This window comes from Anser brachyrhynchus (assembly GCF_964034855.1).
Source record: "Anser brachyrhynchus genome assembly, chromosome: Z".
In the NCBI taxonomy this organism is placed as follows: Eukaryota; Metazoa; Chordata; class Aves; order Anseriformes; family Anatidae; genus Anser; species Anser brachyrhynchus.
The window spans coordinates 29,876,901-29,904,719 of record NC_137697.1 but is presented as its reverse complement, the minus strand read 5'-3'; the positions used below and the strand labels follow the sequence as shown (position 1 = coordinate 29,904,719).

Here is a 27,819-nt window from a genome sequence, read left to right as displayed (position 1 = left end):
GTCAGGCTGCCACCAACGTTTCAAACTCTATCAAGTGCTGAAAAGCTGTTCTGTATGTCAGTTCTGCACTATACTGTCATGTATGTCCCATTGCACCTACTACGCTGGCTACTACCCTGGAATGGATATGAGCTAAAAATAGTATTTTCAAGTCCAATCTTCTTTTATGTGCTCAAATCATATTTCTGTGGATTGCAGAGCTGCACTATGCCTGAACTGTCTTGTCCTCTTTTTCAACCTCCTTCAAACAAATACACTACAAAATAATTGCAGATGTGGATAAACTATATGGGCTCTGAGAGGCAGATATACAGTAGGACCTCTCACTGCACCCTTCCTGTAGCAGAAGACCTATTGTGCTTGCCTTGTATGCCTGAGTTTTTAGGCATGGGATTGCTTGGAGAAGTAGAAATCCATTATTGGGATCCCCATTCACACCATGGGACTCTGTTGCACTGACGTCTAAAAGAACCTATGCTATTCAATGAGTCATCTAGTTCAACTGCTCAAAGTAAGCTGCGAGCTGCCTAGAAGGGGTTATTCAGTGCCATGCTCAGACTCCTCAGAGCTGTGTATCTCCAAGCACAAATTGCACACCCTCCGTACTTAACCTGCTTGTGTGTTTGGATCCTCTGTAAATAATTCCTCTGCAACCACTTTCAACATGGTTAAGGGTGTGAAATTGGTGACCTCAGATGTGAATGAGCTGCCCTATTAAGCTACTGCTGTCTTCTGTGAGTTGTGGGTGTCTGTGGCTACACCTTTCTGTCGTGGCTAGAGAGATTGCAGGCACTCTGCACCCCAGCTTTAGTGTTGTTTTAGGGTTGTTAACTTCTGGACCACTGCTGAAGAATGGATATGTAAAAAAGCGAAGCTACCTGCCCACGCTTACACAAAAGGCGTTTTCTTCTGGCTTCTTAAGATACACACTGGTGGTATTTGTTTATATGGAAAACAAAAACAAAAACTATACAGCTGAAAGGAACCATGGTCATAATTGAAAGTAGAAGCAATGGATGATGTTACTTAGAAGGATGCTGCTGAAACCATCACGCAAGTTTTTGAACCTTAATCTTTTAATGTTTTCCAGATTTTTCCTGCTTAAGTGAAATTGGTGGCTATGTACGTTTTGGGTTATGTTTGGTTTTCTCTTGTTTTGGCAGTCACAACTCCCCCTTTTTTTTTTTGGCAGTCAGTGGTCTACAGAAATTCTGCATTTGTTTTTCCAGACATCAAAGTCAAATAGAAACCTTTAACACAGGTTTTTTAAATAAGCAGGATCTTAATCCCCTTCAAGTTACTGTCACCATCTACAACCGTAACGTTGTTAGTATTTGAGGCACTTTACTGTGTGCCTTCAGACTGCCTTCAAAATTCTTAAAAGCTGCAGTTTTTTCAGGGTGTGTTATCTTTGGTAAATTTACTAGTGTTCACCCACCCCTACATCTGAGTGGGAGAGTGGCTCGATGGAAGCAATGCTTTTCAAGTTCTGGTACACGTCAATATTTAGTCACATGATAGTTCCAGTTTAATCAGTCTCCAAGAGTTTAGCAACCTGTCACATGGGGAGCGCTCATAGAGGAAGGTGCAAATTTTCATAAGATTTTCTCAACTGATAGAATGGATTTTATGCTATATGTCTAGATACTCTTCTACAAAATTACCCTTTGTCTTCTGAAGCTACCCTGCCTTTTTCATACCCATGCCTTTTTTCCATACCAGCAGCACAATCCTTTTCTTTCTTCTTGTTAATTCTTTGATGAATATGGAATTGGCAGGAATAAAAAATGCAGTCATTTTGAGGAAATCTGCTAGTCAGAGTTAAACAAAACCAAATCTGGTGAGGTTGTGCTTAACCTGCAAGTTGTGTCAGAAAATCTGTCTGTACAGTGTTTGATTGTTAGTGTTGTAGTATGGAGATTTGCTTCCTCTGTAAGCACTTCCCAACGGTTTTGGCTAGTCATTGGATAAGACAGATGAGAGGGCAGCAGGTGCGCTTTGCAAGGACAGTCCTCTGATGAGTAGAACTGGGAAACAAAACGGGTGTACCTGCCCCCAGTTCTGAGTGCACAATGTGGAGAAGTTTGTGTCCTCTAGAAGCAATGAGCTGTGATCACCTAGAGATAGTAACGTGTCCATTGTGGACTGTGCTGAGTTACTATTCAGGATCTAGCCTTCCTGTATAAACTAAGCAAATTTTGGCTGTAATGAGCTCTATTTAAAATAATGAATTAATGATGAAATTAGGCTTAATTTAGTATAAGGTACAGATCAAAATTTGTTTAACAGAGGAGCACAGTCATCAAAGACTAGTAATGCATATTTGAGAGTAATTTAAAGAAAACTCAAACACTTGCAGGCATAGACATGCACAGTTAGAGCATTCATATTACATTAATTGCTCCACAGCAGTTCTTGAGAGCATGCACTTTAGAAATTGCTGAAGCTACGCAGATGTGTGTGAGAGAGGTTGATAAGAATATGGGCCTTTTGAAGAAAGTGCAGCAGAGCAGCAGCTCTGTTTTTCATACTTGTACAGAAAAGCAGATAAACATTTTCTTGGTTCCTGCACTTGCAGTTCAACATCAAACCAAGATTAGTTCCACAGCTTCTGGATAAAAGTAGTTTTTAAATAATAGGTACAATCAGCATTGCAGCTCTATGATCTACTTTGAATGATATATCTGATATTGCTAGATGAACCTAGTGAGTTCAAGTGTTTGGGGTTTTATCTTTGTTATTTACCTGTATTTCAAATTCTGTCAAAATTGTATTTTTGGAAGGAAAAATAGACTAAGGATTTATCTAACTTTGAACTTTTTTTGTAGGAAAACTTTTTCATTCTCCATAACGTAAACTTGCAGGACCATCATTGTTTAATTTTCCAGAAACCAATCCAGTAGTTTCTGTTTTGTGTCACTGAACAAAGTAATACAAGCAGCTAAGGCTAACTTTTTCAGGAATGCTGGACATGCAGATTTTAAAAACACGCAGTTCCCAATTTTTCCATATCTTGTTCATATATAGAAAGTTTTCTGTTTACTGTCAGTCCCACAGAAGCAACTTGGGATTTGAAATTGTAATTTTCTTCCTTCCTTAGCATTATGGGTAATAAAAAACTAGTACTTGAAATAACACCTTCTTGCTTCAATATTTATGGGTGGTTTCCACAGAATGATGGTTCTGCTCAAATATAAATGATTGGAATGTAGCTTAATTATGAAGCAAGATACATATACTACTTCAGAGCACCTGTACTGATTGTTCATGTTTACAGAAGTAAAATTGCTGTCAGTTAACCTTTTTGCCACTGCAGTGAGACAGATAAAATTGAATGTATGGAATGAATTTGCATGAAGATGCAAATTTGTAGATGGCATTTTTCTGAGCAGAGTTGGTCTTTACCAACTTGAGCTATTTAACAAATTGAGCTATCAGATCTTGACAAGCTGTATGAAGAAGGATCAGGAATTTTTGTAAGATTTTAAGGAGAAATACTGGCATTTTCTCCTCTTTGATTATTTTTAGAAGTCAAAACTGTTGTCTAACTCATGTAATTGAAAGGATACGCCCAATATAGTTCCGTATGTTTGAAACAGGGCAGTACCTAAAAATAGGAACGTATATTATGAAGTGCAGGTGATTTATTCTGCTTTGTGTGCTTGTCAAAGTACAGTGTTGCTGTGCAGTTGACTGAACTTCTGTGACTATCATTGGATAACTCTGGGTTGTAACCGTCGATCCATTATGTAAGAGTTATTAAACTAAGAAAAAATGCATGTAATCTTCTGTTATCCTCTTTCAAGTGTGTTCAGCAGATTCTAAGATGCTTGGAAAGAGTGTTCTCTCAGGCAAAAATAAAAACATTTTAACTTGTGTACTTATATTTGGCTCTTGCATGAAGACTGTTCTTAATGCTGTACTACTTGCAAAGTGACTAGCAGACCGAGTTACCTAATATGAAGTAATCTCTCTGAGTATGTAAACCACCTTTTGTATTGTGGTATTTCTGCTGAGGTATCATGAGCATGCTATTTATATCTCATCTGGAGGTCCAGGCAACCAAAGAGCAGGGGAGGTGACTTCCCATAATGAGAGGAGAGCAGCTGGTTGGCAAAAACTGTCCTTAGAGGAACTTTTGACATGAATTATTGTAATGAAGAGAGGAGCAGCTGAGGTCGCCACTTTATACGAGATTAGTGCTTTCTCCCTAGAAACTAGCATATGTGAAACACCCTTTTAGCAGAACAGGCACATGTCTCTTTTCATTCTCCTGCAGTTGCTTTCCCAAAGCTCTATTTGCCTTTACTCTCACGATCATCCTGAATTTTAGCACTTCTTCCTCATTTACACCAGATCTCTCTTGGGTAACTTACTTGGATACTTTGGAGAAAGAGGAGGCTAAGATCTCTCTCACTCAGAACTCTCTGAAATGGGGAGAAAGTCTAAGATCTTAATTTAGAAAATACTCTTCTTAAAATTTCATTATAAGATGTAGTGTTCTTACAATTTTCTGAAGATCTGTGTGGCATTTTCAGCCATGAAGAAAGCACAGTCTGATGTAATTTCCAAAACTGATGATGTATTTATATTGAAGGCCTACTTATCTTCCATGCCTGACACTTGCTTTTTCAGTCCTCTATTCCCTGTTATTGCTTGTTCTGCAAATATAAATTTTATCTTCCGTAATAGGAAATAAGCCAGTATTCTTAGATTCATAGGCAGCACAATATTTTTCAATGACTACTTCAGAAGCAAAGGCAAGCATAGCATAAAACAGTAGGTTAAAAATAAATAAATAAGAAATGTATATAGTTCTGCTACTGAGAACATCTTTTTATTATTGGTACCCCTTACTTCAGACTACTTCTAGCTGGAACACTCCCCCTCCCATGAGAAATCAATAATTTCTCTTTCACTTCAAGCAATACAGGGAGATGTTTTATATATTTGGTGGCTTGTCATAAATAGTAAAAATAGTATTTATATATAAATTATTGCTTTCTTGAGACAGTTCAATTTCAGAAAAGTTTTAAAGTTTTCACAAAAAAACATCCAAAGCATACGCAGTCTTATGTAACTACTGCCTATGCCTGCTAATGACATTGTACTGCAATGGCAAATGCCGAGTTTGTCTAGAAAGGAGTATCTTGCATTTGTATAAGAGCAAATCTTGAGGAGCAAAAGTTACTTCATTTTATTTCCAGTTACTTTTTTTTTCTGTAGTTATCCTCACGTCAAGTAATAAAATTTAATTAGAAGCTAAATTAAATGGTATTCAGAAACTTGCTTCTTTTCTCAAGATGTTATTTTCATTTATTTTTTTTCTAAACAAATCCTATGTTGTTTGATATTTTCGATATGCAACAGGTATTTGTTTTCCTAAAAGTAAAGAAATAACCTATTCATTCATTCATAGGAAAAAGCATAAATTCACCTAGGGGGAAAAAAAAAAGTCTTTTTACTAGCTATAGATTCTTTCAAGTTTATTATTGCAAGAGGTAAAGAGCTGTTACCCAGGATCACTTTAAAAAGGAGGAACTGTCAGGTTCCGTGTGTGTATGTTAGTACAAAACTAGCCCTGGCATTTGCAATTGTCTCTTTTGCTCACATTCCATTTCTGCGTAAAGAAAGTATTTCCTTATATATTTCACATCACTTCAACTGTTAAAATGATGTTAAAAAAACTTTTTTTTGAATTGATACAATAAGGTTCTGACATGTCAGTTATGTTTGATCTATGAAGTATTACTGTAGTACAAGTAGTTAATAATATGGCATGGCCTTTAAATAATGGTTTCTCTGATTATTTTGATGTGTTGCAAAACAACACTTTTTCACACATTTTCCATCTCTACTGAGGTTTTAAGTTGCACAAGACTAAGTAGTATTAAGTTGCACAATAATAAGTAGTATTCAATTTGTTGACCTGTTTTAAGGCTGGTACCTTTTGCGTATGAGAGGGTTTCTTTTTTCTCAGGCTCTGTGCTGTTCTTTATTTTGTGGGCTGCCACCTGTCTGAAGCAATCAGCCACTACTCTCTTTCTCTTCCTATGTACAAAAGGAAAATCCCATCTTCCCATGGATGGTGGAAGGTAACAGGATAATCAGTTCAGTAGTGATCCTCTGATGTCATTGTGGAAGCCCTGTAAAAGCGGATTATCTGTGACCCAGATAAAATAATTAGAAATTACTTGGACACTTACAAATAACGGATCTACTAATCTCATTTCCAAAGTTAAAAAAGGTCTGTCTCTCAACATAACACTACCAGATGTTTCAGTTAAACAGCATCCTTTGCAGAGACTAATCTAAACCCTAATTTTAAAGGATTACCTTTGATTGTTTTTTATTTCAAACACTAAACAGATTGTGTTTTCATTTTTCCATATGTTCAAATAAACTATTTATATTGAATTAAATACATTTTCTTCATTTTTCCAGCATAGTCCATAAAATATGATTTTCTGTGATTTAAGTGGCATTACTGTAGACAAATACTTTTCTTTAAAATTATTTAGTAATTAACTTGTTTCTTTGGGGCAGAACTATGTAATGGATGGGCTTTTATAAATTTAATAGATACCATGTGTTCTTTATGCAAGGTAGCATATGTATTATCGTAAACTAAGTGGACAGTGACTTTATTAATTTAATTAATGCTGCCGGGGTTTCCTGTTAATTAAGGGTTTGAATGGTGTACAGTGATATGCCAGTATCCTGGAGCCTCAGTGCTGTGTGGATGTGGTAGAGAGAAATTTCCCTTCATTTGCCTTGGGGAGGATGGAAAGGAAAATAATTTAACAGCTGGTGTTCAACAGTCTGTCTGGTGTACAATATGATGCCTATCCACATAAATTTTTCCTTTCAGAAGTATTTTTAAATGTTGATATTTATTAAGGACTATCCTTTATTATTGTTGCAGTGTTTCTCCTTTCACCTTTAAGTAGCAAACATATTTCAGTAGTATTTTTGTTGTCGTAGCAAACAGATACATCTCAACATGAGCATCCTAAATTACTAATACATATATTTTACCTTTTACTTGCTGTGACTGACACTTACAGAGAGTATGTAGTCAGGAACTTTTTTCATTTTGATCAGCGTTTCATTCATTTTCAAAAGAAAATAAAATCATTTTAACAAAATGAGAAAAAGATGGAAGTTGTACAAACTAAAGTTTTGATGTTTTTATCCCAAAGGAATATTTTCAAGGAGTCAGTTTTCTTTAGGAGTATCATTTCATTTAATAGCATAATGCAAAATGAAGTGTAAATAATGAAAATACAAGTGAAAAAAAAAATTCCCTGTGGAATCAGTAAGTCAGACAAAATTTTAAGAGAGATGAAATGCAAAATAATGAAAATGTATTTGGAGTTATTTTATGAATAAAACAAAGTCTGTTAAATTCTTTCCATATTTTGTAGTGTTGATCCATTGCTTTTTAATATACAGCAAGCACAAGTGATGTAGTTGTGCTAAAATGCTTTTCGTCTTGAAAAATAAGTATCTTATAATTAAAAATATTTGTAATCACATCTTTAATCAGATAATCTATTAAATACTGTTTGATTAGTGAAATAATAAGGGCTTTTCCTGATTTTTTTTTCAAGCATGGCAGAAATTTAATCAAAGAACTATTAATCCTCATAATTAAGTTAGCATAGAAGAAATTGAGATTGGAAGGGGAAATTAGGATTCCCAGGCCAATGTATTCTTTACTTGGTTGTAATAAACTGTAAAATAAAAAGTAATTGTAGAGAGAAAGCTGTATGTAAACTGTAAACCCAAATAATAATTTGAAATTAGAGATAAAATGGAAAATATATTCATGCAAACCTTGTCTGTCTGTATCTGCTTTGTTCTTATCCCTTCTCCTTTTTCTCTCTCTACCTTTAATCCACCTATAGGTAAATCTCCTATTAGAAGACTGCATAAAGTCCTATAAATTAATTGGTCAGGAATTAATCACGTCCTGGTCTTTGAATGAGATTTTGTTAACTGTATAAAGTCTTTTGAACCTCTAACTTATTTTTCTCAAATAGACTAGGAAATGGTTTAACTTTTAAAATGAATATATCCTGCCAGTCTTAAAAGTCTATTTACTTACCATGAAAATAAAATTCTAATTTCTTTTAAAAATCTCTCTCATAAGCTATTTCAAATGTAAGAATAAATTCAAGTGTAAAACATCCAAAGTGGAAAAGGATCTAATCAGTTTTAGATCACTGTGTGGTTTTAGCTTTTAAGGTTTTTAGAGAATGCTTTTATTGAAAATCATTATTTACATTAGTATTAAAGAGTTGTGTAACCTAAAAAAAAATAGTCAAAGACATTTTATACTTTGCAGAGAAACAAAAATGTCATACAAAAAAATATCTTGTTCATCACTCACGGAAGAAGTCCTGTTACAGCTCAATTATTTTCCTAGATAATAAAAGAAGTTCCTTTGAACAATTAAAAATAAGTAACTATAATAATGATGTCTTAGAGTTCTCAGTGCTGAGTACATTTTGTTTAATACATGGGTTGTTAAATTCAGATATGAGACCATTAAAATGACTTCTGTGTGAGGAAGGTCAACAGCTAGCTTTGCAAGGCATTTTTTTCTTTCTTACTGTTTTTTTCTTAAGATGGTATTGGTAAGTATCAAGAAAAATAATATATGTGTTTTGTCATATATCTTGCTGTTGAACAGGCATCGGCACCATAGATTTGAAATAGAATGAAAAAAAGAGATTTGTTTGTTTCATCTTCTGTGTAGATGTGCTCCTAATTTGTTGTTATATATCTTCTTTTCATTGAGTTATTTAGTAATGACAGATTTAATAATGACAAATCTACTTAACAAAATTCATCAGAGCCTAGAAGAGCCTAGGAGGAATATTTCTTAGGTATAATGTAGCTTCATTTTTCATTTTGCACACAATTTAAGAATTTAAAAACACAGAAGTAATTTTCAGTAATTTTAACTGATATTGATAAAATTCATCATATTTTCTTACATGAGAAGTCAAGATTATGAAAACAATGTTGAAAAGTGACCAAACATAAAATCTAAATGTAATTAGGGCCAATAGGGGAAATAGGGGAAATTTCTGAAATATTAAGTGATCTTTTTGTGAAGGTCTCAGTATTTGGTATTCTTCAAATGCTCACCTGTCATATCCTTACATAGATGGAAAAGATGATAAGTAGAAAGAATAAAAAACTGATGGATTGTTCAAGATAGAATGGCACTTCCACATAAAAGCAATGGCTGCAGATCCTGGAAGGCTTGCCAAGTTTTGTTTGTTTTTCCGTTTTCTGCATTGCCATATTTTCTTTCTGATTCTTATATATTGAGTATCTGAAAATGCTGTATTAAGAAAGCATGGCTTAATGCTTGCCTTCTTCAAATGCGAGTATTAAATAAAGCTGTATTTCTTACACATCACTTTAAGCAAGCATATAAGAAAAATTGAACCAGAGGTTGTGGCTGCGTGCTTTGGAGTTAGTCCTGTGAGTTACAAATTACTGCTTCTCCTTTGGAAAATATGAATCAGAGGAAAATATTCTTTCCATGTGCTTGATCTATCATAAACTGGTTCATGATGAATTACATCCTATAGCACAGTTTGTTAAAACACTTTCTTAAAAACCTCTTTTTTTGAGGCAGTTGGTTATTGCTTATTAAAAATATAGATGTGGAAGATCTCTTTTTCTTAGTAGGTAGCACAAGTGCATTCATTTGCAAATTAATCTTGTTAGTCTACAAAATTCAGTCAGTGCTCTTATTGCCTCTTCATAACGGTCTTAGCTGTTGCAATAGCTTACTTAGAGCAGGCAAGCTGCTCCTACAGACTGGCAGTAAGTCCTTAAGGCAAAAACAAAACAAACAAAAAACCCCACAACATTCTGTATCCCCTCAGAAGAATCTGAACCCTTTGCCCTTTGTCTTTCTTTTGAAATTGTATGTTGTTAATTATTTCTGTGCTTACTTCCTCTAATTTATTTTGTCTTTCTCATTAAGGTGTGATTTTTTGTCCCTAGTTGCTTTAAGATGCTTGCCAGTGGGTGTGTATCTCTGAATAGCCAAGTGCAGGAACAATATTTGTTTCCAGTCTGGATGATGACTTTTGGGGTCCAGATGACCCCAATGTGAAATTAATTAGATCTTGGTTAGTTGATCTTGTCTTGTATGAAATAGGAATTTTTATATTTTTATTGAAGATAGATATTACTAGGACTCAATAAATATACCAAATTAGTTCATACCAAGTTATTTTCAAACTCTGGATGAGTGCCAGCTCCCCAAAAGATTTTAACGTCAGCATTAGCTGTGAGTCTTAAACAAAACAAAACAAAGAAATTTGTAGCAGTGTTCTATTTCTATTAATAGTAATCCAAGCTGATAGTAGATGCAGACAGCCAAAGCCTCTTAGGCTGAATGCAGTAATGCTGGTGTTATAACAAAACCTTCATTTACATTAAATGCATAAGTTCATGAGATGTGTTAATAAACAGAACACTTTGTCATTCAGAAGAATAGGGGTTATTCTGATCCTCCTTCTGGTCCTCCTTTTCTTCTCTGGAAGAATTCATCTCTCTCTCCTGTCTCCAGAGGGGCTGCTGAGTTTCCTGGGGTGCTGTGAAGTTTCACTTTCATGTGAAAAGGTAAATTGGTTCACTGTCAAATGAAAATATATTTCAAATAAGCCCAGCTATTTGGCAGTGGTTTTGGGGGAGGGCAGCAGTGAGGGGAGTTGGGTTTCTCAAGTTAGTCACCAGCACTTGTTAACTAGCTAAACTTTGGAGAGAGGTGATTCCTCCCATTCCTTCAGCACTAGTTCACAACTTTTATAATGTGTAGAGATTATGCTTGTTTGTTTTTTAGTTCTGAAAAGGTATCCCAAAAACAAAAGATTCACTGCTTAGTCCCAATTCCTTTACTGTAAAGCCAAAGTAGGATAAAGTAGTTTCTGTCATTTTAATGCAAGAAGGAAGGAGGATTTTGTTTGACTTCCTATCCAACTAAAATCCTTAGTATGTTTTAAAGGTGTGGAAGTTTGACAGGCATTTCTTACAGTCATTTTCTGCAGTTCTATTTTGTTATTTCCACTTAGTTCATTAATGTAATGGGCTGCATTTTTGAGAGAAGCAAATCCTGAGGAGCATCTTTCAGGTCTTACTGCCATGATAGCAACTAAAAAGAAATAACACCCTGCCCCTTCACAATCCCCAAACTGGGAATTCCTCCAAAAATCTCAAATACAATGTTTTATATAGCAGTACAAACATATTAATGAATCACCAATGTGATGAAACAGAGCAAAAAGCTGTAGTTTTAAGTATTATTTTGTTATGTTACGGCTGCACCCAAAGCTATTTAAGGTTCCTTTTGTGCAAATATAAATCTTGATAGTTAGAAATCAATTATAGCATGGACTAGTGTACTGCTGTTCTTTGAAATTCATTAGCAATCATTGCTTTCGAACATATTAGTATTATTTTATACTATCAGTTAGAGAGCTTTGAGTTGACAGGAGGCTAGTTCTTAGAGATGGGATGTTTTTGCGGTTATGGAAGGAGCATGCCATGAAACCACTGTTAAAACCTCACTGAAATGTCATGGAAGTAACGTCTGTGCCTATTTATTATTATTCAGAAAGCTGTGTGTGATTTTTAGTGGTCAGCAAAGTGTTTGTCCTGACAAGACTGGACAAAAAGCTTGCCCAAGGCAGCAGAATATTCTCTGGCTGTTCAGTCATGTCCTGATGTAGCAAGGAAAATGGCTTGTGTCTTCTAATGCTTTCTTGCTCCCTGTGGAAGGTGAGGGGAGGGAAAGCAAGCTAATATACTAGACAAGCCCATAAGGTAGAGAGGAGAAGCAGTTTATCTATGGGAGTTGGAACAACAGACATTATTTACAGTCTTTTGCCTCCAGTCCGGTCCTCTCTCACTCCTGAGCAGTTTTTCAAATCCACCTAATGATGGTGCCAGAATGGATTTATATAATCTGCTGTGAGCATGCCTTTTCTGCAGAAACAGGGAAGAACTTTGAGAATAGGGGACATCTCTCCTTTGCCACAGTGAGTGTAGAATTCAGCTGATAGGCAGTGGGGAAGAATTACATATTTTTGCAGTTTAGCGAGCAGTAAGGGATCCTCTTCCAAAACTAATCATAGCTGGGAAGTGGATTTAGAAGATGAAGATTTAACAAGGGGAGTTGAGACCACCTACATTTGGTGAAGTAGGGGAGCAGCTCCCTTTACATTATGTCCCACTAACATTTCACCGTTCCTCTCCAAACATTTATGAAAGAGGGTAGCAGAATCCCAGCAGTGCCTGCACTGAATTGGTTGCACTGATGGCAAGAACAATCAAGGAACACAGTATGGTTTTATTGCTAGGTAGTGTTTCCAGATGACTTAATGAAGTCACAACCTAATTAAACCACATCCCTTGTGTGTGTGTATGGCTGGGACAATAGAGACAAGCTCTCAGTTTCATTCAAATGCTAGTGTAATCTGACAGGTGCATTATGTACATGCCTAAATCAATGAACAGTGAAGGGAATATCAAGCTGCCATGAAAAGAAGGTGGAACCATGAAAAATATTTATTGTATTTTGGACCCAGTGAATAATTTTGGGACATAATGAATTATGCCTGTGCTTGAAAACACTAATGCTACTGGAGTTAAAATTGAAGAGATATATGTGTACAAAGCAAGCTTTTTCATTAAATATATAGTGCGAAAGTGAGAGAAAAGTACCATTGTTTATAGTTTTAAAAGTTTAATTTTGAGATAACCTAAGTTTAAATTGATTTATTATTTATAAAGCTTTGTGATTTTATTAAATCAATCCTGTTTAAGAGTGTAATATATGAATTTAGTTTACTGTTAGCTGCAGGAGTGCCTTCAATCTGGATACGATTTAGTTTTCCCTTAAAAAAAATGTTTTAAAAAAATCGTTTTTATTTTTAGTGTTTACCTCTAGAGACTATGGAAATAGCTGGTTTCTTCTTAGTAGTGCTGTTTGTATTATGATACTTATGAAGATGGTTGTTTCAAAACTTCTTGCTAGGTCCTACTTTTCAAAATACTACTTCTGTTAATGTTTTTTTTTTTTTATACTAAGTTTAGTAAACTTTAACTAAAGTTAAAGTTTACTAAGTTAAGGTATAAATGTATTTAAATTCCTGTGGTTATCTCAGTGGACTACTCCAAGTCGGGAATGTGTGCTTGTGAAAAGTATGGCAAGAGTTTACTTTGCGCACATTACTTCTAAATGTCATATGAATTAAGTGTAACATGTCTATTTATTTTAGCCATAATAATGCTGTAAATTTTTGTTGATATTCTGTGGTATGTTCTACCACAGTAAAATTACACAGTATAGTATTACATCATGTTTGTAAAAATCATTTAACAGATTGAATAAATTTGTTGTGCATATAATCTCACAGCTGTTTATAGCTAATATAGAGTAATGAGTAATATGAGTAATATATATGAGTAACATGTAACCTACTGGACTGATGCCAAAGCAGTGTATGCTTACAGTCAATTCCCTGCCTTATTTAGTTGCTTTCATAATAACATATTAACAGTGAGGAATATAATGAAATAGTATTTCATTCTGTTTTCTTTTCTTCAACAGGACACTACGAGTATAGAAAAAATGTCAAACTGTTGTGAAAATGTGTAAGTGCTGTAAAATGTCTGCATTTATTTGCTGAAGGAATAGCTGCTTTTTTAACTGTGTGGGAGAAGAGGAACTGAAGGCATTGTTAAAGATTATTTTGCATGTTACTGTGTCGTGTACTTCCTATCTCTAGCAGTAGCTCTCTAATCCTTTAATATTAGTTTTATACAAAGCAGCCTCACATTATTCATTTTCCTTCTTTATCAATAGTAAGTGAAGCTGTATTTTCTTTCAAAAGTACAGGTTGAAAATCACTTGCTACTGTGTTCTTGACATACATTGCATTGATCCTGAGGTTCTCCTCTGCTTCAAAAGTTACCTTCAGTTGATTGATGACATAGATAATTTCTATTTTCCAAAGTTAAGTCTCAGCTGCAAGCCATAATGAAAGAAAAGCTGTATTTATGATGCTGGGACACAATTCATCAGAGTCCAGTAATGGATCCCCAGCCAACCTGTATTGTTTTAGCTGACTGAAGTGCACCATGGGAGTGCTGTCTTTCACTAATAATGCTGTCTTCTGTAGATCGAGGCCCCGAAAGCCATGGCAGCAGACCTTCTCAGAAGTTTTTGGCACTCACTGGAAGATCCTGTGGTTTATTCCTTTCAGGCAGAGGCAACCACTGCGAGTTCCCTACCACTTTGCCAATCACGTCTAAACAGATGGATGGTGGGCACAGATGGGTCCTCCATGCTGGAAGTGTGTTACAGGTTTTATGATAATAGGACTATGACAGTCTTCAAGTCAATTAAAAGCCACCCACCAATCATAGACATCACAGAGTGCCCCAGGCTTTATTTTAATAGTGGTCTTGATTCTGTTCTGAAATTATTACAACTTGTATGTTTAAGTTTAGGCATATTCACTTTCAAATTAGCTTTCCAAAGGGATTTCTGTTGTCTTTGAGGTTAATAGCAAAAACAAATGACTGGAATGCAGTCTTACACTGTTTGATAATACTGGCTCTTTTGTTTTTTTCCTTTGGTAGGAAACACTGAAGTTTACACTGATTGTTAGCTTTTCCACTAAGTGTCTTATTGATTTTTTTTTTAAATCAGTAGATCTTTTTAAATAATATTGAGGTCTTTTTTTCTGCTACATATGTTAAAAATTCACTTATAGTGCCATTTATTTGTGATGCAAAGTTTTAATCATGCAGCACTGCACTATAAAAGGTAACATTTAAAACAGACAGACTTCTTCCTAAGCCTTTCTCAGAAGGGTTTTTCTAAATTCGTGTATATATCTGTTTATATAGAGAGATCTTACAATTGTCTTTCTGCATAAATATGATCTTAGTGGAAAATATTTGTGTCTTAATGTCAACAAAAGCTATGAAATGTCCCAGGGTAAAATATGCAGATGGAAAGCACACTTTGCTCAATATCCCAAGGATTTCTTTGCAATAATTCAAAATAAAATAATAATTAAAAAAGTTGTATGGTGCAAATGTGAGAATGATTATGTTTTAAAAATGCAGATATAATTAGCATAATGTACCATAAAGAATAGTACATTGTCGTTAGAATGATACACATTTTATATTTTTTTATTCTTTAGTCATGATTAGCTGAAATTAGTTTAGGTGTTTGTAAATGGGGAGCATATATGAAAATATTTAAAAATATTTATATATAAATACAGATATTTGCTACTAATATGTCTGGTAAAGATTACTAGCTGATTTAATAGGGTATTATATTGATATACAATAGCTTGTTGTGGGCCCTTTATGTATAGAAGTAATTAACCAAAGAAAGCATTCTGAAGATTACATGTGGTAAAATGACAATGGTTCCTAAGCACTGGCTTGACTTTGCTGTGTCTGGAAAATATATGTAATTTATTATAGCCTTGTGTATCTGTACAAATACTAGCATGGGATATTTGTGATTTTTGAAAGTTCTGTGAATTTTCACGAAAAACTCAAAGCTACGATGTTTTAAGTTATGCTGCTTATAGTGTTTCTTGTCTAGTCTAACAGGGCTAGGATCCACCTTAAATGACAGCCAAGCAAATGGATAATAAAGAGGTACAAAATCAGGGTGTACAATATGTAGGCTGGATTTGGAGAAAATTTATAAATGGTTCATTCAAAATGAATGGCTAGCTTTTGAATGCTGTTCATAATGAATTTTTAGATCAGCTCTTTTAAAATTTTATTAGATTCACTGCCTGTGCTAGGTGTTCATTTATTGAATTAACAGATTTTGATGATGCTTTGAAATTGCCAAAATTGCTCATCTTAAAAATCACTTGAATTTTTTGTAAACTTCTAACATTTGAACTAACTTCACTTCTCCTGTCTGTTAAAAATGAATACTAAGCATCATTTAAATTTTGAGCCTAATGTTCAGCTATTCTTTTTTTCACTGCATTTATAGATGTGAGTTTAGAATTTAAGATGGTATTGGCAGCAATGTGTAAATGAAGGTGAGTTTCATGAAAAGTGGATTGAAAAGGCTGGACTAGCACTTGAAATTAACAAGAATGTGTTTATACATTCTGAAGTAATGTCTGTATTCACTTTTTTTGGAAGGAATTCAATTACTGTAGTCTCTGCAAAGCACATAGAGGAGAGACTGCAATAATAGCATTCAGTTTTGGTTTATATGCCAGTATTTAAATGTGTGTCATGAGCAAAATGTAGTTTTTTTTTTTTTTTTTTTTAATCAAATTTCAAATTACATAGCAGATCATAATTCTTTGATGCTTATTAAGACATAGGATCAAGAATGTAACTGTTCTTGATATATTCATTATGGGGGCATATAATTATTCTTTCTGATTTCTAATATCATCATCTCAGGTAATTTAAGTATACTTGGAGAACCAAATATGTAATCCAGAATCAGCTCAATAGTTGGAGCCTCAATTATAAACATTGTATTTTTAATTTTTTTTACCTGATATGCATTGAATGTTATCTGCTTTGCGGGGATAAAAATCCACACAAAGTCCAAATGTGTACTTTGTTCTAGTATTAAGAAAGAGGAAGTGTGAAACATAAAAACCAGTCATGATGAGGCACAGATTAGGGAATAAACACGCTCTGATTGGACTACAGAGTGTACATACAAACATCCGTGCACTCATGCACATGATTAATAGTTAATGATGAAAAATGTTTATGCTTGGACATTAGCAAGTATTTGGTCTTTAGTAAGAAGACTATTTTTAGGACTGTAGTCTGTCAGGCAAGTGCTGCAATGCGGGGTAGAGCCTTTCCTCTCTTATTCTCGAAGTGCCCTCTTTTGGTCATATTATGCAACGACAGTTGAATCGTGGCCCGGAACATGGACGGGGCCAGCTGTCATTCTTCATTATTGCACAGGGGTAATCTGGAGCAATAATTGCATGATTTGGGCGTGTGTCTGTGCTAGTGGTCAGATTAACGTATCAGGACTGGACTGCATCTTAAATAGGCAGACAATGTTTTGGGTCTGCCTCAAAGGTAGTGTAGCATGTGGGATTTTTTTCTAGAAAATTTTCAGAATCAATAGACTTTCCTTTCAAACAATATATTATAAATTTAAATTCTAAGGCACTTACTCAAATGACCCAAAGAAGAACCTTGGAGCTTAAGAAAATTATGTATATGAAAATCTTGCCTGAATATGAGATGAAAATGATAAAGTCACAAATTCACAATTTCTCAAATGTTTTCATATTCTTAGATTTATTTTTTTTTTTTGGTAAATATATTTTTTGTAGACTTCACTCTTAACATTAGGAACCAACATAAATATTATTTAGGCAACTACTTTATTTTTTATCCTAATTTTGAATGTATGGAGGAGAGAAGGGAGTGTTTGTATACACAGTCATTTTCAGTCTTGAGAAGGATTCACGAGTAAGAACTTGAGAACCGAGTGGAAGGAAAGATTTTGAACTAGGCCTCCTTCTGCTTGTCTTGAATCTACAGTGGGTGAGTGTGAAGGGAAAATTCATGAATGTGCAGTGGAAATGAAGATGGGACCAAAACAGGTGTTTTGATTCTTTACCTAAATTTACCAAGATAAGTGAAATTGCAAAGAGCAGGTGTTATGCCGTTTAAGTATCCATGCCATCATTATTCAAGTCTTTCACTGTTCATCATACAGATGTCCGGTTTTATTAAGCAAACTATTCTTCTAAGAAATAATGAAACATGCTTTGTTTTGTGCTATAGCAGGCCACTGTACCCCAATGTAAGGAACGTAGGTGGTAAAGTCAGGATTTCAGCAGTACTGTGAAAGAGATTTTTTTTTTTCAAGTCCACTTTGCATTCAGACAAAACATGGTAATAGATGGGTTTCTGGTAACCTGAAATTGTTAGTTAACATAAATCACCTTGTTATAACATGTCATGTACTGTATTTGGCCAGCCTTCCTGCCAGCAGTACATCACTTGTAGCAGAAAGCTGCTGTCACGCATTTGAGGTTGCTGTCACTTGGAAGTATTCTTTAACTTGGTTATCTCCAACCTTTGTTTTCACCATGCAATTCATTTTGCTGCTGCTCACCAAAAAAAAACCAAACCAACCAACCAACCAACAAAAAAAAAAAAAACAGCATAGCTTTATTAGAACAGCTGTATCACAAAGATAAAGCTTAATACTGTTGATTGACTCTTCTCAATTTCCCAACTGGAAATATCATTGCATTCCTTAAACGTGTTTTCTTTGTATGGTAGAGTCTTGATCTTTCTGGAGAAAAAATGTTGCTTATTCTACATATATTCCAATCAATAATACTGTATTAGTACTTCTAAACTCTTTCTAAGATAAAAACTATATATATTTCCATAGAATCTGCTTCTGAAGGATGAGTTACATAAAACGATGTGGATATCTATTAGTAACACCTAGTATTTCTCATTCAATCCTGTAATTCTGCAGTTGTGTTATGTATGTAAGAATAATAAATTGATTTTTATTAGCATTGTGTATAAGAAATACATTTTTATTTACAATCTTGCAACTGATTGAGAGTTAACTGGCAGAATACATAGGTACTATTCTGCTTTTTTCTTTCAAGAAACTACTAGCTTTTCCCTGGCAGCAAAATCTCTTATCTGATGTTGAAGTCTGTGGACAAAGATTTGAACCCAATGAAGAGATCCAACTAAACATTGTACCTGTCCATTGGTGCTAATAGAAAGAATATTAGAGAGCTTTGTATATATGCATATAGCAGAAGCCCAGCATATGAGCTTCTAACATGCTGTCCCTCTTCAATCAGACCATTCCCTACTGGAAGATTATTTTTGTCCAGCCCTCAGTATAAATTGCTGTTTGTTATACCAAATAGCCACTTTTGTAGCTCTGTTAGCTCTTAAATGATGTTGAATCAGTAGTGGTCATGTGGTACAGCTTTTCAAGTCCTAACAGGCTTCAGCTTAATATGTTCCCAACTGCCAGAGGTAGAGGGTCATTTTACCGTCCTTTGAGATCATATCATGTGGTGTGCTAACTAGTGTGAAGTCATGAAAGACCTTCTCGCAATAGGTCCCAGATCTCTAGAAGCTTAGTTTGCACTTTGTCTTAAGCTTAAGTTTGTGTAAGTTAGTTTTTCTGTTGATTAACTGATTTTTAGTATTAATGACACTGAAATTGTTGTGTTCGAAAAACAGAAACTTAGACTTAAAAATAACCTCAGTGGGTGACTTAGAGGTTGAACCTGTAGGTAATATCTCCTATAAAGTCAGGATGGTAGTCATTTCTCATTATGTTCTGGACGTTTTGTCCGATGCATTTGCTGTTTGACACAGTATTTCAGTAATGTGGGAGTGAGAATGTTTTCAAGAAGCATTTGCTTAACCTAGGAAAAAAATTCACCTTGTGAGAAATTTTCCTTGTGATTTATATAAGAGATCAGAACTTTCAAGGCTGTAGTTATCTACCCGGTCATAATCACTTCTGTTGTGATTAATTCTGTGCAACACAAAAGTTGATGCTTTGAATGAATTTTGTTAAAACTTCTCCCACAGCTGGGAGTTTTCTGTATTCCTTAAACATTTTATATTTAAATCAGATTGGTTTTTGCTTTGCTGTTGCTTGAGTCATCATCTTCTGACCTAAGCCAGTACATGCAATGTTCTGGAGCAGGCACAGGTATATATTAGCAACCAGAGATTCATATCTCTTCTGTCAAAATATTGGACCAGTTATGAGACTTGAATTCTCACATATTTGAACTTTTTAAGAGTAACTCTAACCTCCTATGGATCAGTCTTTATTAACAGACATAACTGCTTTAAAATGTATGTTCTGAGCTGTTCTTTGGGTATTCGTAATAATATATATATTTTTTTATTCATCAATTAATATGCGTGGTTCATAAAAGACCAAGTGGAATGTCATGACAAATTTGATTGAATGTGTTCAGGATACAACAACTTATAATATTGATAAGGCTATCAAAGATGCAATCCTATGCTTCCCAGTCATTAGCAAATTGCATATAGAAAGTAGTGTTATAAATACTTATCTATAAAAATATTACAAGTCTTTTATTGTGTAAATTAAATTATTTGAAAATACAAAATTAAAGTACACAGGCATTTCAAAGAATGATTTCATCACTGTTTAAAGTTATCTAAAATAGACGAAAAGTGACAAATTCCTGGCTGGTATGCTCTTTATATCAAAATACAAATACTATAGGTACTACCACACAGTCTGTCAGGCACACCATTATTAGCTGTTTTATATATTTATAAATATATATATCTTTTGGTTAATAGTTTTAATAGTTAAGAGTGCAGAAAATATACTGACAGTTGTTTCCTGCATTAATAAAGATAAAATTCATTATTTCTTACATCTTACATGAATGAATTGAATGTAATTCTAAATTAGTCAAAATATCTAGACTTCAAAACTGTTAGAGTCATAGAGGTGCCTCTAGAAATTGCTTTTGGGAAGAATCAGTACTTCTAAATACAGTGTCCCTACTCATGCAACATAGTGCCTTACTGAATACTTAAGAATGCACTGTTCTTTGAAAGCTTTTTGTACTACTATCTTTAAGGTTATAATACAATAAAAAAGGTTTTTTTAGATATGTTAACAGAAAAAGGAGAACCAAAGAGAACATAGGTCCGCTACTTGGCAAGGAAGGTCTCCTCACAGACAATGACATAGGCAAAGCAGAGACGTTTAATGCCTTCTTCACCTCTGTCTTCAGTGCTGATGATGGGCTTCAGGACTCTGGGTGCCCTGAGCAGGAGGACCATGACGGTGGGAATGACAAACTCCCTACTGACCTTGCTGCTCCACCTGGATCCATACAAGTCCATGGGTCCGGATGGGATCCATCCCAGCGTGCTTAAAGAGCTGGCTGACGCCATCGCGGGACCTCTCACAATTATTTTTCAACGATCTTGGGAATCTGGAGAGGTTCCAGTAGACTGGAAGCTGGCAAATGTTGTGCCAATTTTCAAGAAGGGTAAGAAAGAAGAGCCTAACAATTACAGGCCTGTCAGTCTCATGTCAGTGCCTGGTAAAATTATGGAGAGGATGATCCTTGAAGTTACTGAAGCGCACCTGGGGGACAATGCAGTCATTGGTCCCAGCCAACATGGGTTCATGAAGGGTAGGTCCTGCCTAACAAATCTGATTTCCTTTTATGATAAGGTCACCCATCCAGTCGATCAAGGGAAACCAGCTGATGTGATCTTTTTGGACTTCAGCAAGGCTTTTGACACGGTTTCCCATAGGATCCTACTGGACAAAATGTCCAGCATACAACTTAACAAAACCATCATACGATGGGTGAGCAATTGGCTGATGGGCAGGGCTCAAAGGGTTGTGGTTAATGGGGCCACATCTGGCTGGTGGATGGTCACTAGTGGGGTCCCTCAAGGCTCCATTTTAGGGCCAGTCCTCTTCAATGTCTTTATAAATGATTTGGATATAGGACTAGAAAGTGTTTTGAGCAAATTTGCCGACAACACCAAACTTGGAGGAGTTGTGGACTCGGATCAGGGTGGAAAGGCCTTGCAGAGAGATCTGGGCAGATTGGAGAGCTGGGCGATCATCAACCACATGAAGTTTAACAAAAGCAATTCTCGGGTCCTGCACCTGGGACGGGGCAACCCTGGCTATACGTACAGACTGGGCGATGAGACGCTGGAGAGCAGCCCTGCAGAGAGGGATCTGGGGGTTGTGGTTGACAGCAAGTTGAATATGAGCCAGCAGTGTGCCCTGGCAGCCAGGAGGGCCAGCCGTATCCTGGGGTGCATCAAGCACGGCATCGCTAGTTGGTCGAGGGAAGTGATTGTCCCACTCTGCGCTGGTCTGGCCTCACCTCGAGTACTGTGTGCAGTTCTGGGCACCACAGTATAACAAGGACATTAAACTGTTGGAGAGTGTCCAGAGGAGGGCAACGAACATGGTGAAGGGCCTAGAGGGGAAGATGTATGAGGAGCGGCTGAGGTCACTGGGCCTGTTCAGCCTGGAGAAGAGGAGGCTGAGGGGGGCCTCATTGCGGTCTACAACTTCCTCGCGAGAGGGAGTGGAGAGGCAGGTGACCTATTCACTGTAAACACCAGTGATAGGACCCGAGGGAATGGTGTTAAGCTGAGGCGGGGGAAGTTTAGGCTTGACGTCAGGAAGAGGTTCTTCACCGAGAGGGTGGTTGCACACTGGAACAGGCTCCCCAGTGAAGTAGTCACTGCACCAAGCCTGTCTGAATTTAAGAAGAGATTGGACTGTGCACTTAGTCACATGGTCTAAACTTTGGGCAGACCTGTGCGGTGCCAAGAGTTGGACTAGATGATCCTCATGGGTCCCTTATAACTTGGGATATTCTGTGATTCTATGAAGGTTCATTGACAAACTTGCATCTGTGAGCTATGTTAGGCCTAGGACTTCAGTCCTGCTGAAATTGCTCAGTGACACTTTGTGTCATCCTTGCCCAAGTACAGTGGAATGAATAAAGTCAGCTGTTGCAACAAGGACCATCTAAGTATTTATTGCCTGGAAGAATAATTCAAATTTACATTGGAATGCATGCTTTCTGAGCTAGAAGGTACTAAACTTAAATTGTAATACACATGCATTTGTGGGTGAACAGGTATTTCTGTGTGCATTTTCTAACATATTGCAGATCACATTACAATTTATAGATTGAAAATTATCACCCTGTATCCTTAACAGCTTCAATCTGAGTGCCAGGTAGGAAAATAATACTGCGTTTTGTAAATTATTAGCCTGAATTTTGTAATTCACTTTGGCATATGATTAAGTCATACTGATCTTTGGTTAATCTTGACAGTTTTCAAACAATTCTGAATAATGTTTACATTGGACATATTGAAAGTTATGAGGTCTAATACAGGTTTTGCCAGAATGGGTGATGTATGAGGTGAATGGCTGAATAATACCGAAACAGGAAAACTTACTCCGGTATTACTTTAATCAAATCTTGTATTGTCTTTTTTCTTTCTTTCATTCTTTGGTTTATTCATGTAATATTTCTGTTTTTCTTTTATGATTGATTTAAGTTTTGGATTATTTTTCATTCCTATTAAAATTTCCTATATATTGTATTTTTAGAAATCTTATTTTTAAATAAAAAATAAAAAATAAATAAATTTATTTTCTCCTCTGAGTTTCATTAACATTATTTTAATGTTGTGTAGATACTTTGTTTATATTTTCCAAATCTGTTTTTAGATTTTCACAATTCTTTTTAAAATGACTGTTACTCAATAGTTTTTACATTAAAAGATGCAGCTGTAATCCCCATTGATGGCTTTGGAAAACTGAAGTCTGATAAATCATTTAATAGTTAGGAAAGCACTTATCATCTTTTTTTGTTTCTTATTAAGTGAACAAATGAGTGTTGGTGAAAGCAATGAAAACCTGATCTGTTTTTCATAAGGAGTGTCTATCAGAGTGACAGCACTAGTTACAGTATTGGTAAATTTCTTGCTTAAATAATTGAATAATGTCAATGTAGATATACTGATGTATTAACCCTTCCACATTTTTTTGCCTTCTGAACTCTTGTATGTAATGAAAAACAAGCAAATGTTTTTGTCAGCAACTGTGCTGATGGGTGAGTACAAGCACATAAGATTAAGACATATTCTGGCACATTTATGCCAGGACAGTTCTCTGTAGCCCCTGCTTAAGTAGGAACCTTTGTTGTAGGTATAACGTAACATTTTTATAAATTGCATTTTGCAAATTGAAAATAGAGAAATAGGGTTCCAAGGATGATTATGAAAGATTTAATACATCATACAAAAACTTACAAGCCAAAGATTCTAAAAATATGTCTATCTGAGCTAGTTAAAGGGATCTGGATTGGCAGCCTTTTTGTTTTGTACAAATGCAAATTGGTGCCGGAGAAGTCAATGCAGAGAGGGTTCCCACATTCAGGTCTCGCTCAAATGAGACGCTAGATTTAGAGATCTAAAGAGAAGTGCAGAAGAATTAGTGACTAGAGAAAAATCCAGCAGAGAGGAAATAAAATAGAAGCTGCTGGTTCTGGCATGAGCAGTAGATTCAGCCATAGCAGAAATGAGAGCAGGGAAGATTTTAGAGACCTGGGAAGATCCACTGCAAGAACAGTGAGCAGAAGAAAAAGGCCAGTGGTTATGTCTGCAAGGAAAAGATTAAAATAGCTGAATTGTAACACTTTATGAATAAGGGAGTACAAACTACAAGATGATGGTTTGTGGCACAAGACTTGCATCTTCTGTTTCAACCCATGAACCGGATTCTGGTAATAACAGTAATAAAAATCACTTTCATACTGATCCTCCCACAACAGCATAAAACCAACCTGTAAAGTTCTATGTTCTGTGTGTATTCCAGAAAAAGCTGTTCTTGCTTTCTGCCAACAATTTCAGTTTCTCTTGTTTGCAATTTCATTGGGCCTCTTTTCCTCACATAATAATTTCCAATCTGGTTGATCTCTACTGTGAAATTTATTTATTTTAGTATTTGCAAATTAGATACAACTGAATTGTGGGTCTGTGTGCCTCCTTTTTGGTGTGTGGAAACAGAGATCTGTTCCGACTTGCCCATAAAAATAATTTTAATGTGTACACTGCAATATTTTTAATGCATAAAGCTCCTGGAAGTATTTCTTGATGTGTTTTGTCCTTTTACAAACTGAATGAAACAAAGTATTCAATAGTACTTTCAGTCTATAAATTCATTTTAAGAGACTGCCAGGTAGTGCAGATGAACAAATTCATGCAAACACTGCTGTAGGCTGACCAATTACCCATATGAGCTGCAATTATATTAGCGTGCAAGGGCAATTGGAGGGAAAATTGGACCCTGTGGACATCCAGCTGAGTAAACAGGCTTGAGGAAGGATGGAGGATGTGTTAGGTTGAATAAAATACAGCCAAGCTAATTTGAAGAAAAAAGAAAAAAAAAAAAGAAAAAAAAAAGAAAAAAAAGAAAAAAGAAAAGAAAAAAGGAAAAAAAAAAAAAGACCTGAATTTGTATCAGTCACAGCACATTCTTAATAGCTCCTCCGGTTTCACAATATTTTTCTCATTAGACTTCCCCTCTCAAAAACATTCCCTTTGCTGAAGGCTTCGTTTAAGATCAGACACATGCAGCAATAGACTTTGTATTCAGAAAGCCAAAAAGCTGTATTTCAGTCACACAGAACTGAACATAAAATGAATTGGATAGGTGCTGCTGAGGAATAATGACTCTTTCAAGCCCAAGTAATAATTTATCCCCAAACAGAACATGACCTTGCTGTTTAGGATATGATTCACAACCTCACTTTTTTTGTTCCATAAAGTGAGGATTTTCTCATAGCTGTGACAAAGTCCCTGATTCTATAGCATGTTGGCTGCCGTTTGGATGATAGGTTCCTCTTTTTTCTTTTCCAAGTGGTGTTAAGTACAGACAGTGCAGTGAACTGAGCCCTACGAATGTGAAATTTGATCATTTGTTTTAATAGCTAATGGATGCTAACCCCCAGAATTAGATCACAAGTCTGACTCATAAGATCTGTCTTCGGTTGACCTCTGGTTTTCTTGGCCAAGACACTTGCGTGCCAGAAGCAGGAGTCGGGTGGGCTGCAGTGCGAAAAGAGAAAACTGCAACTCTCTGCTCACGTGCTGCCTTGAGAACTGCCACATCCTGTGACACAGAAGCTATCCTGTATTGGATTACCAGAGCTCCCAGGACATCCAGCACAATGTGTCCCCACTGCCCTGGCTGCTTCTACCTGGGCAGCTGCACGCTTGCTTCCCATCCACGAAACGTCAGAGATGCTCCACAAAGCCTTTGAATGATGCAGCCCAAACACAGCAGCAATCACTGCTAAGTTATGGCTTTTTCAAGTGATTTTGAGCAGAAAATTACAGATAGTGCAGTTCCCCAGGGTGCTTCTGCCAGCTCTAAGTAGTTCCAGTACATCTTGGGGGCTTCCGGTTGCTCTTCACAAAGTCCTGACTATCATGGTATCTTTACTGGCAGTTTAAAGTCCAGATTTCAGTGGTGTAACATCCTTTTCTAGTGGGTATGTAGCAGTTTCTTTTTGCTTCCAGGGCTGGTGTGAGTAGGATTACAAGTGCTTTCAGACTCTGAGTTACGCTAAGGACACCATTGTTAAAGATGAGAAAAAATTTTGGTGCTGCAATTTTATTTATTTTTTATTTCCACAAGACATTCTGAAAAATGAGATGCAAAGTTTTTTGAATGATGTTGAAGATCACAAGAGTTAAGAGAACTTCATTTGTGTAAGATTACAATCCTGCTATCCTTTGCAATATTGTGTTGAATAAGAAATAGATATAAGGTCTGCAATTAACATTAAAGGAAGTATGTAGCTGTGTAAGAAAGACCTTCCAGCTTTACAGTGAAGGAAGTGACATGGTGAAAGAAGGGAAAAAAAAAAAAAAAAAAAAAAGATTTACTGTCCCATATGTTTATGTCTAATGAGGCTCTGAGGCTCTGCCATCCTTTGTCTTATAACAGTGCTTCTCCACTGAGGACAGAGAGGGAGAAGCAGAGAATTTAAGTTGAATTGACTTTCTTTTTAAAACTCCCTACTTCCAGTCCAGACAGGTCACCAAATATCTGAATATCTGCTAATGATAAAATAATTTTACTGTGTACGCTTGTACAGCCAAGAAGCTAGAAAGATAAGAAAATAAATTTCTTCCTTTTTCCTACTTCGTTAAAAAAGTAATAATTTGTTTGGCAAAGAGGAAGTGGTTTTGAGTGTATTTTAACAAGTTAATGAGTAATACACTCTTCAGAAAACTTTACACTGCAGCTTCCTGACAGCAGTGTCTGATTTAAATCAGCAAAGGAGAACCAATCAAAAAAGTAGGTCTCTAACTCTCAGCGACTCTAAAAAAAAAACTGTGCTTTTTACCACTAGTTAAATGCTAAATGCAAATAATATCTGCAAGTCTTATTGCACATACATTGGTTTTGTACATACTGTGGATAATAAGTAAGTTCAACTCCCTATGCTGACATTGATCATATTTCTAAATTACACTGTTTTGCTACAAAATTCAGAGTTGAATTAGGGAGTATAATACTCCTTTTGGCTGGAATTCCTAAAGACTAAGATTTCTCCAGTCTCTGAGTTGGTAGTCAACAATAGGAGAGGAAATGTCTCAGAGAATAATTTTCCACAAGGTCTGTGAAAACAGGGAGCCAGGTGTACAATTTTAGAACTATAACTGGAGGACAGGTTACTACTCAAATTTATGTTCTGTTGAGGTACAAAAGAAGTCATTTGTGAGAGATTTCATCATTTAAGCTAGTCTCGGTATTTCTGTCCTATGATGTTTTGCCTTTTTTTTTTTTTAATTTAATTTTCCCCTAATTGGGGCCATAAAATTTTTTCTATCTATGCATAAGCAGAAAATTGCAAAATGGTATTCTGGGAAGATGGAATCCCACTTTTCAAAGTATCTGGAAGTGCTATTAGTAAACAATAGCAACCCTATTCCAAACAAAAAGATTGTCTGTATTTTTTGAATAGCTTTATTTTCTGAGACCCAGTTCTTGAGAAGTGATTGCAGAAAGTGAAATGGTGGTGAGTGGACAGGTACATTTTTTTAAAAATTCATGGACTTGTTTTTTAATGTAAAATAGCTACCAAATATCCAACTTTCTGAACTCCTGTCAGTCTCTCATTT

General features: G+C 35.7%; 1 protein-coding gene across 6 annotated transcripts in view; it reads left to right on the top strand.

Annotated features, from left to right (window-relative positions):
- The window catches only part of ZDHHC21 (zDHHC palmitoyltransferase 21), a 47,737-nt gene extending 24,466 nt beyond the window's left edge, over window positions 1-23,271 (top strand). For 5 of the 6 annotated variants that reach the window (XM_080573907.1, XM_080573909.1, XM_080573905.1 and 2 more), the window contains 2 exons: window positions 13,646-13,689; window positions 14,217-23,271. In XM_080573907.1, the coding sequence (XP_080430033.1) occupies window positions 13,646-13,689; window positions 14,217-14,349 (177 nt within the window). In that variant the 3' untranslated portion in view covers window positions 14,350-23,271. Of the gene's footprint in view, window positions 1-10,523; window positions 10,657-13,645; window positions 13,690-14,216 lie in introns of all 6 variants that reach the window. The other variant, XR_013943475.1, reaches the window with a different exon arrangement.
- Window positions 23,272-27,819: the final 4,548 nt, after the last annotated feature.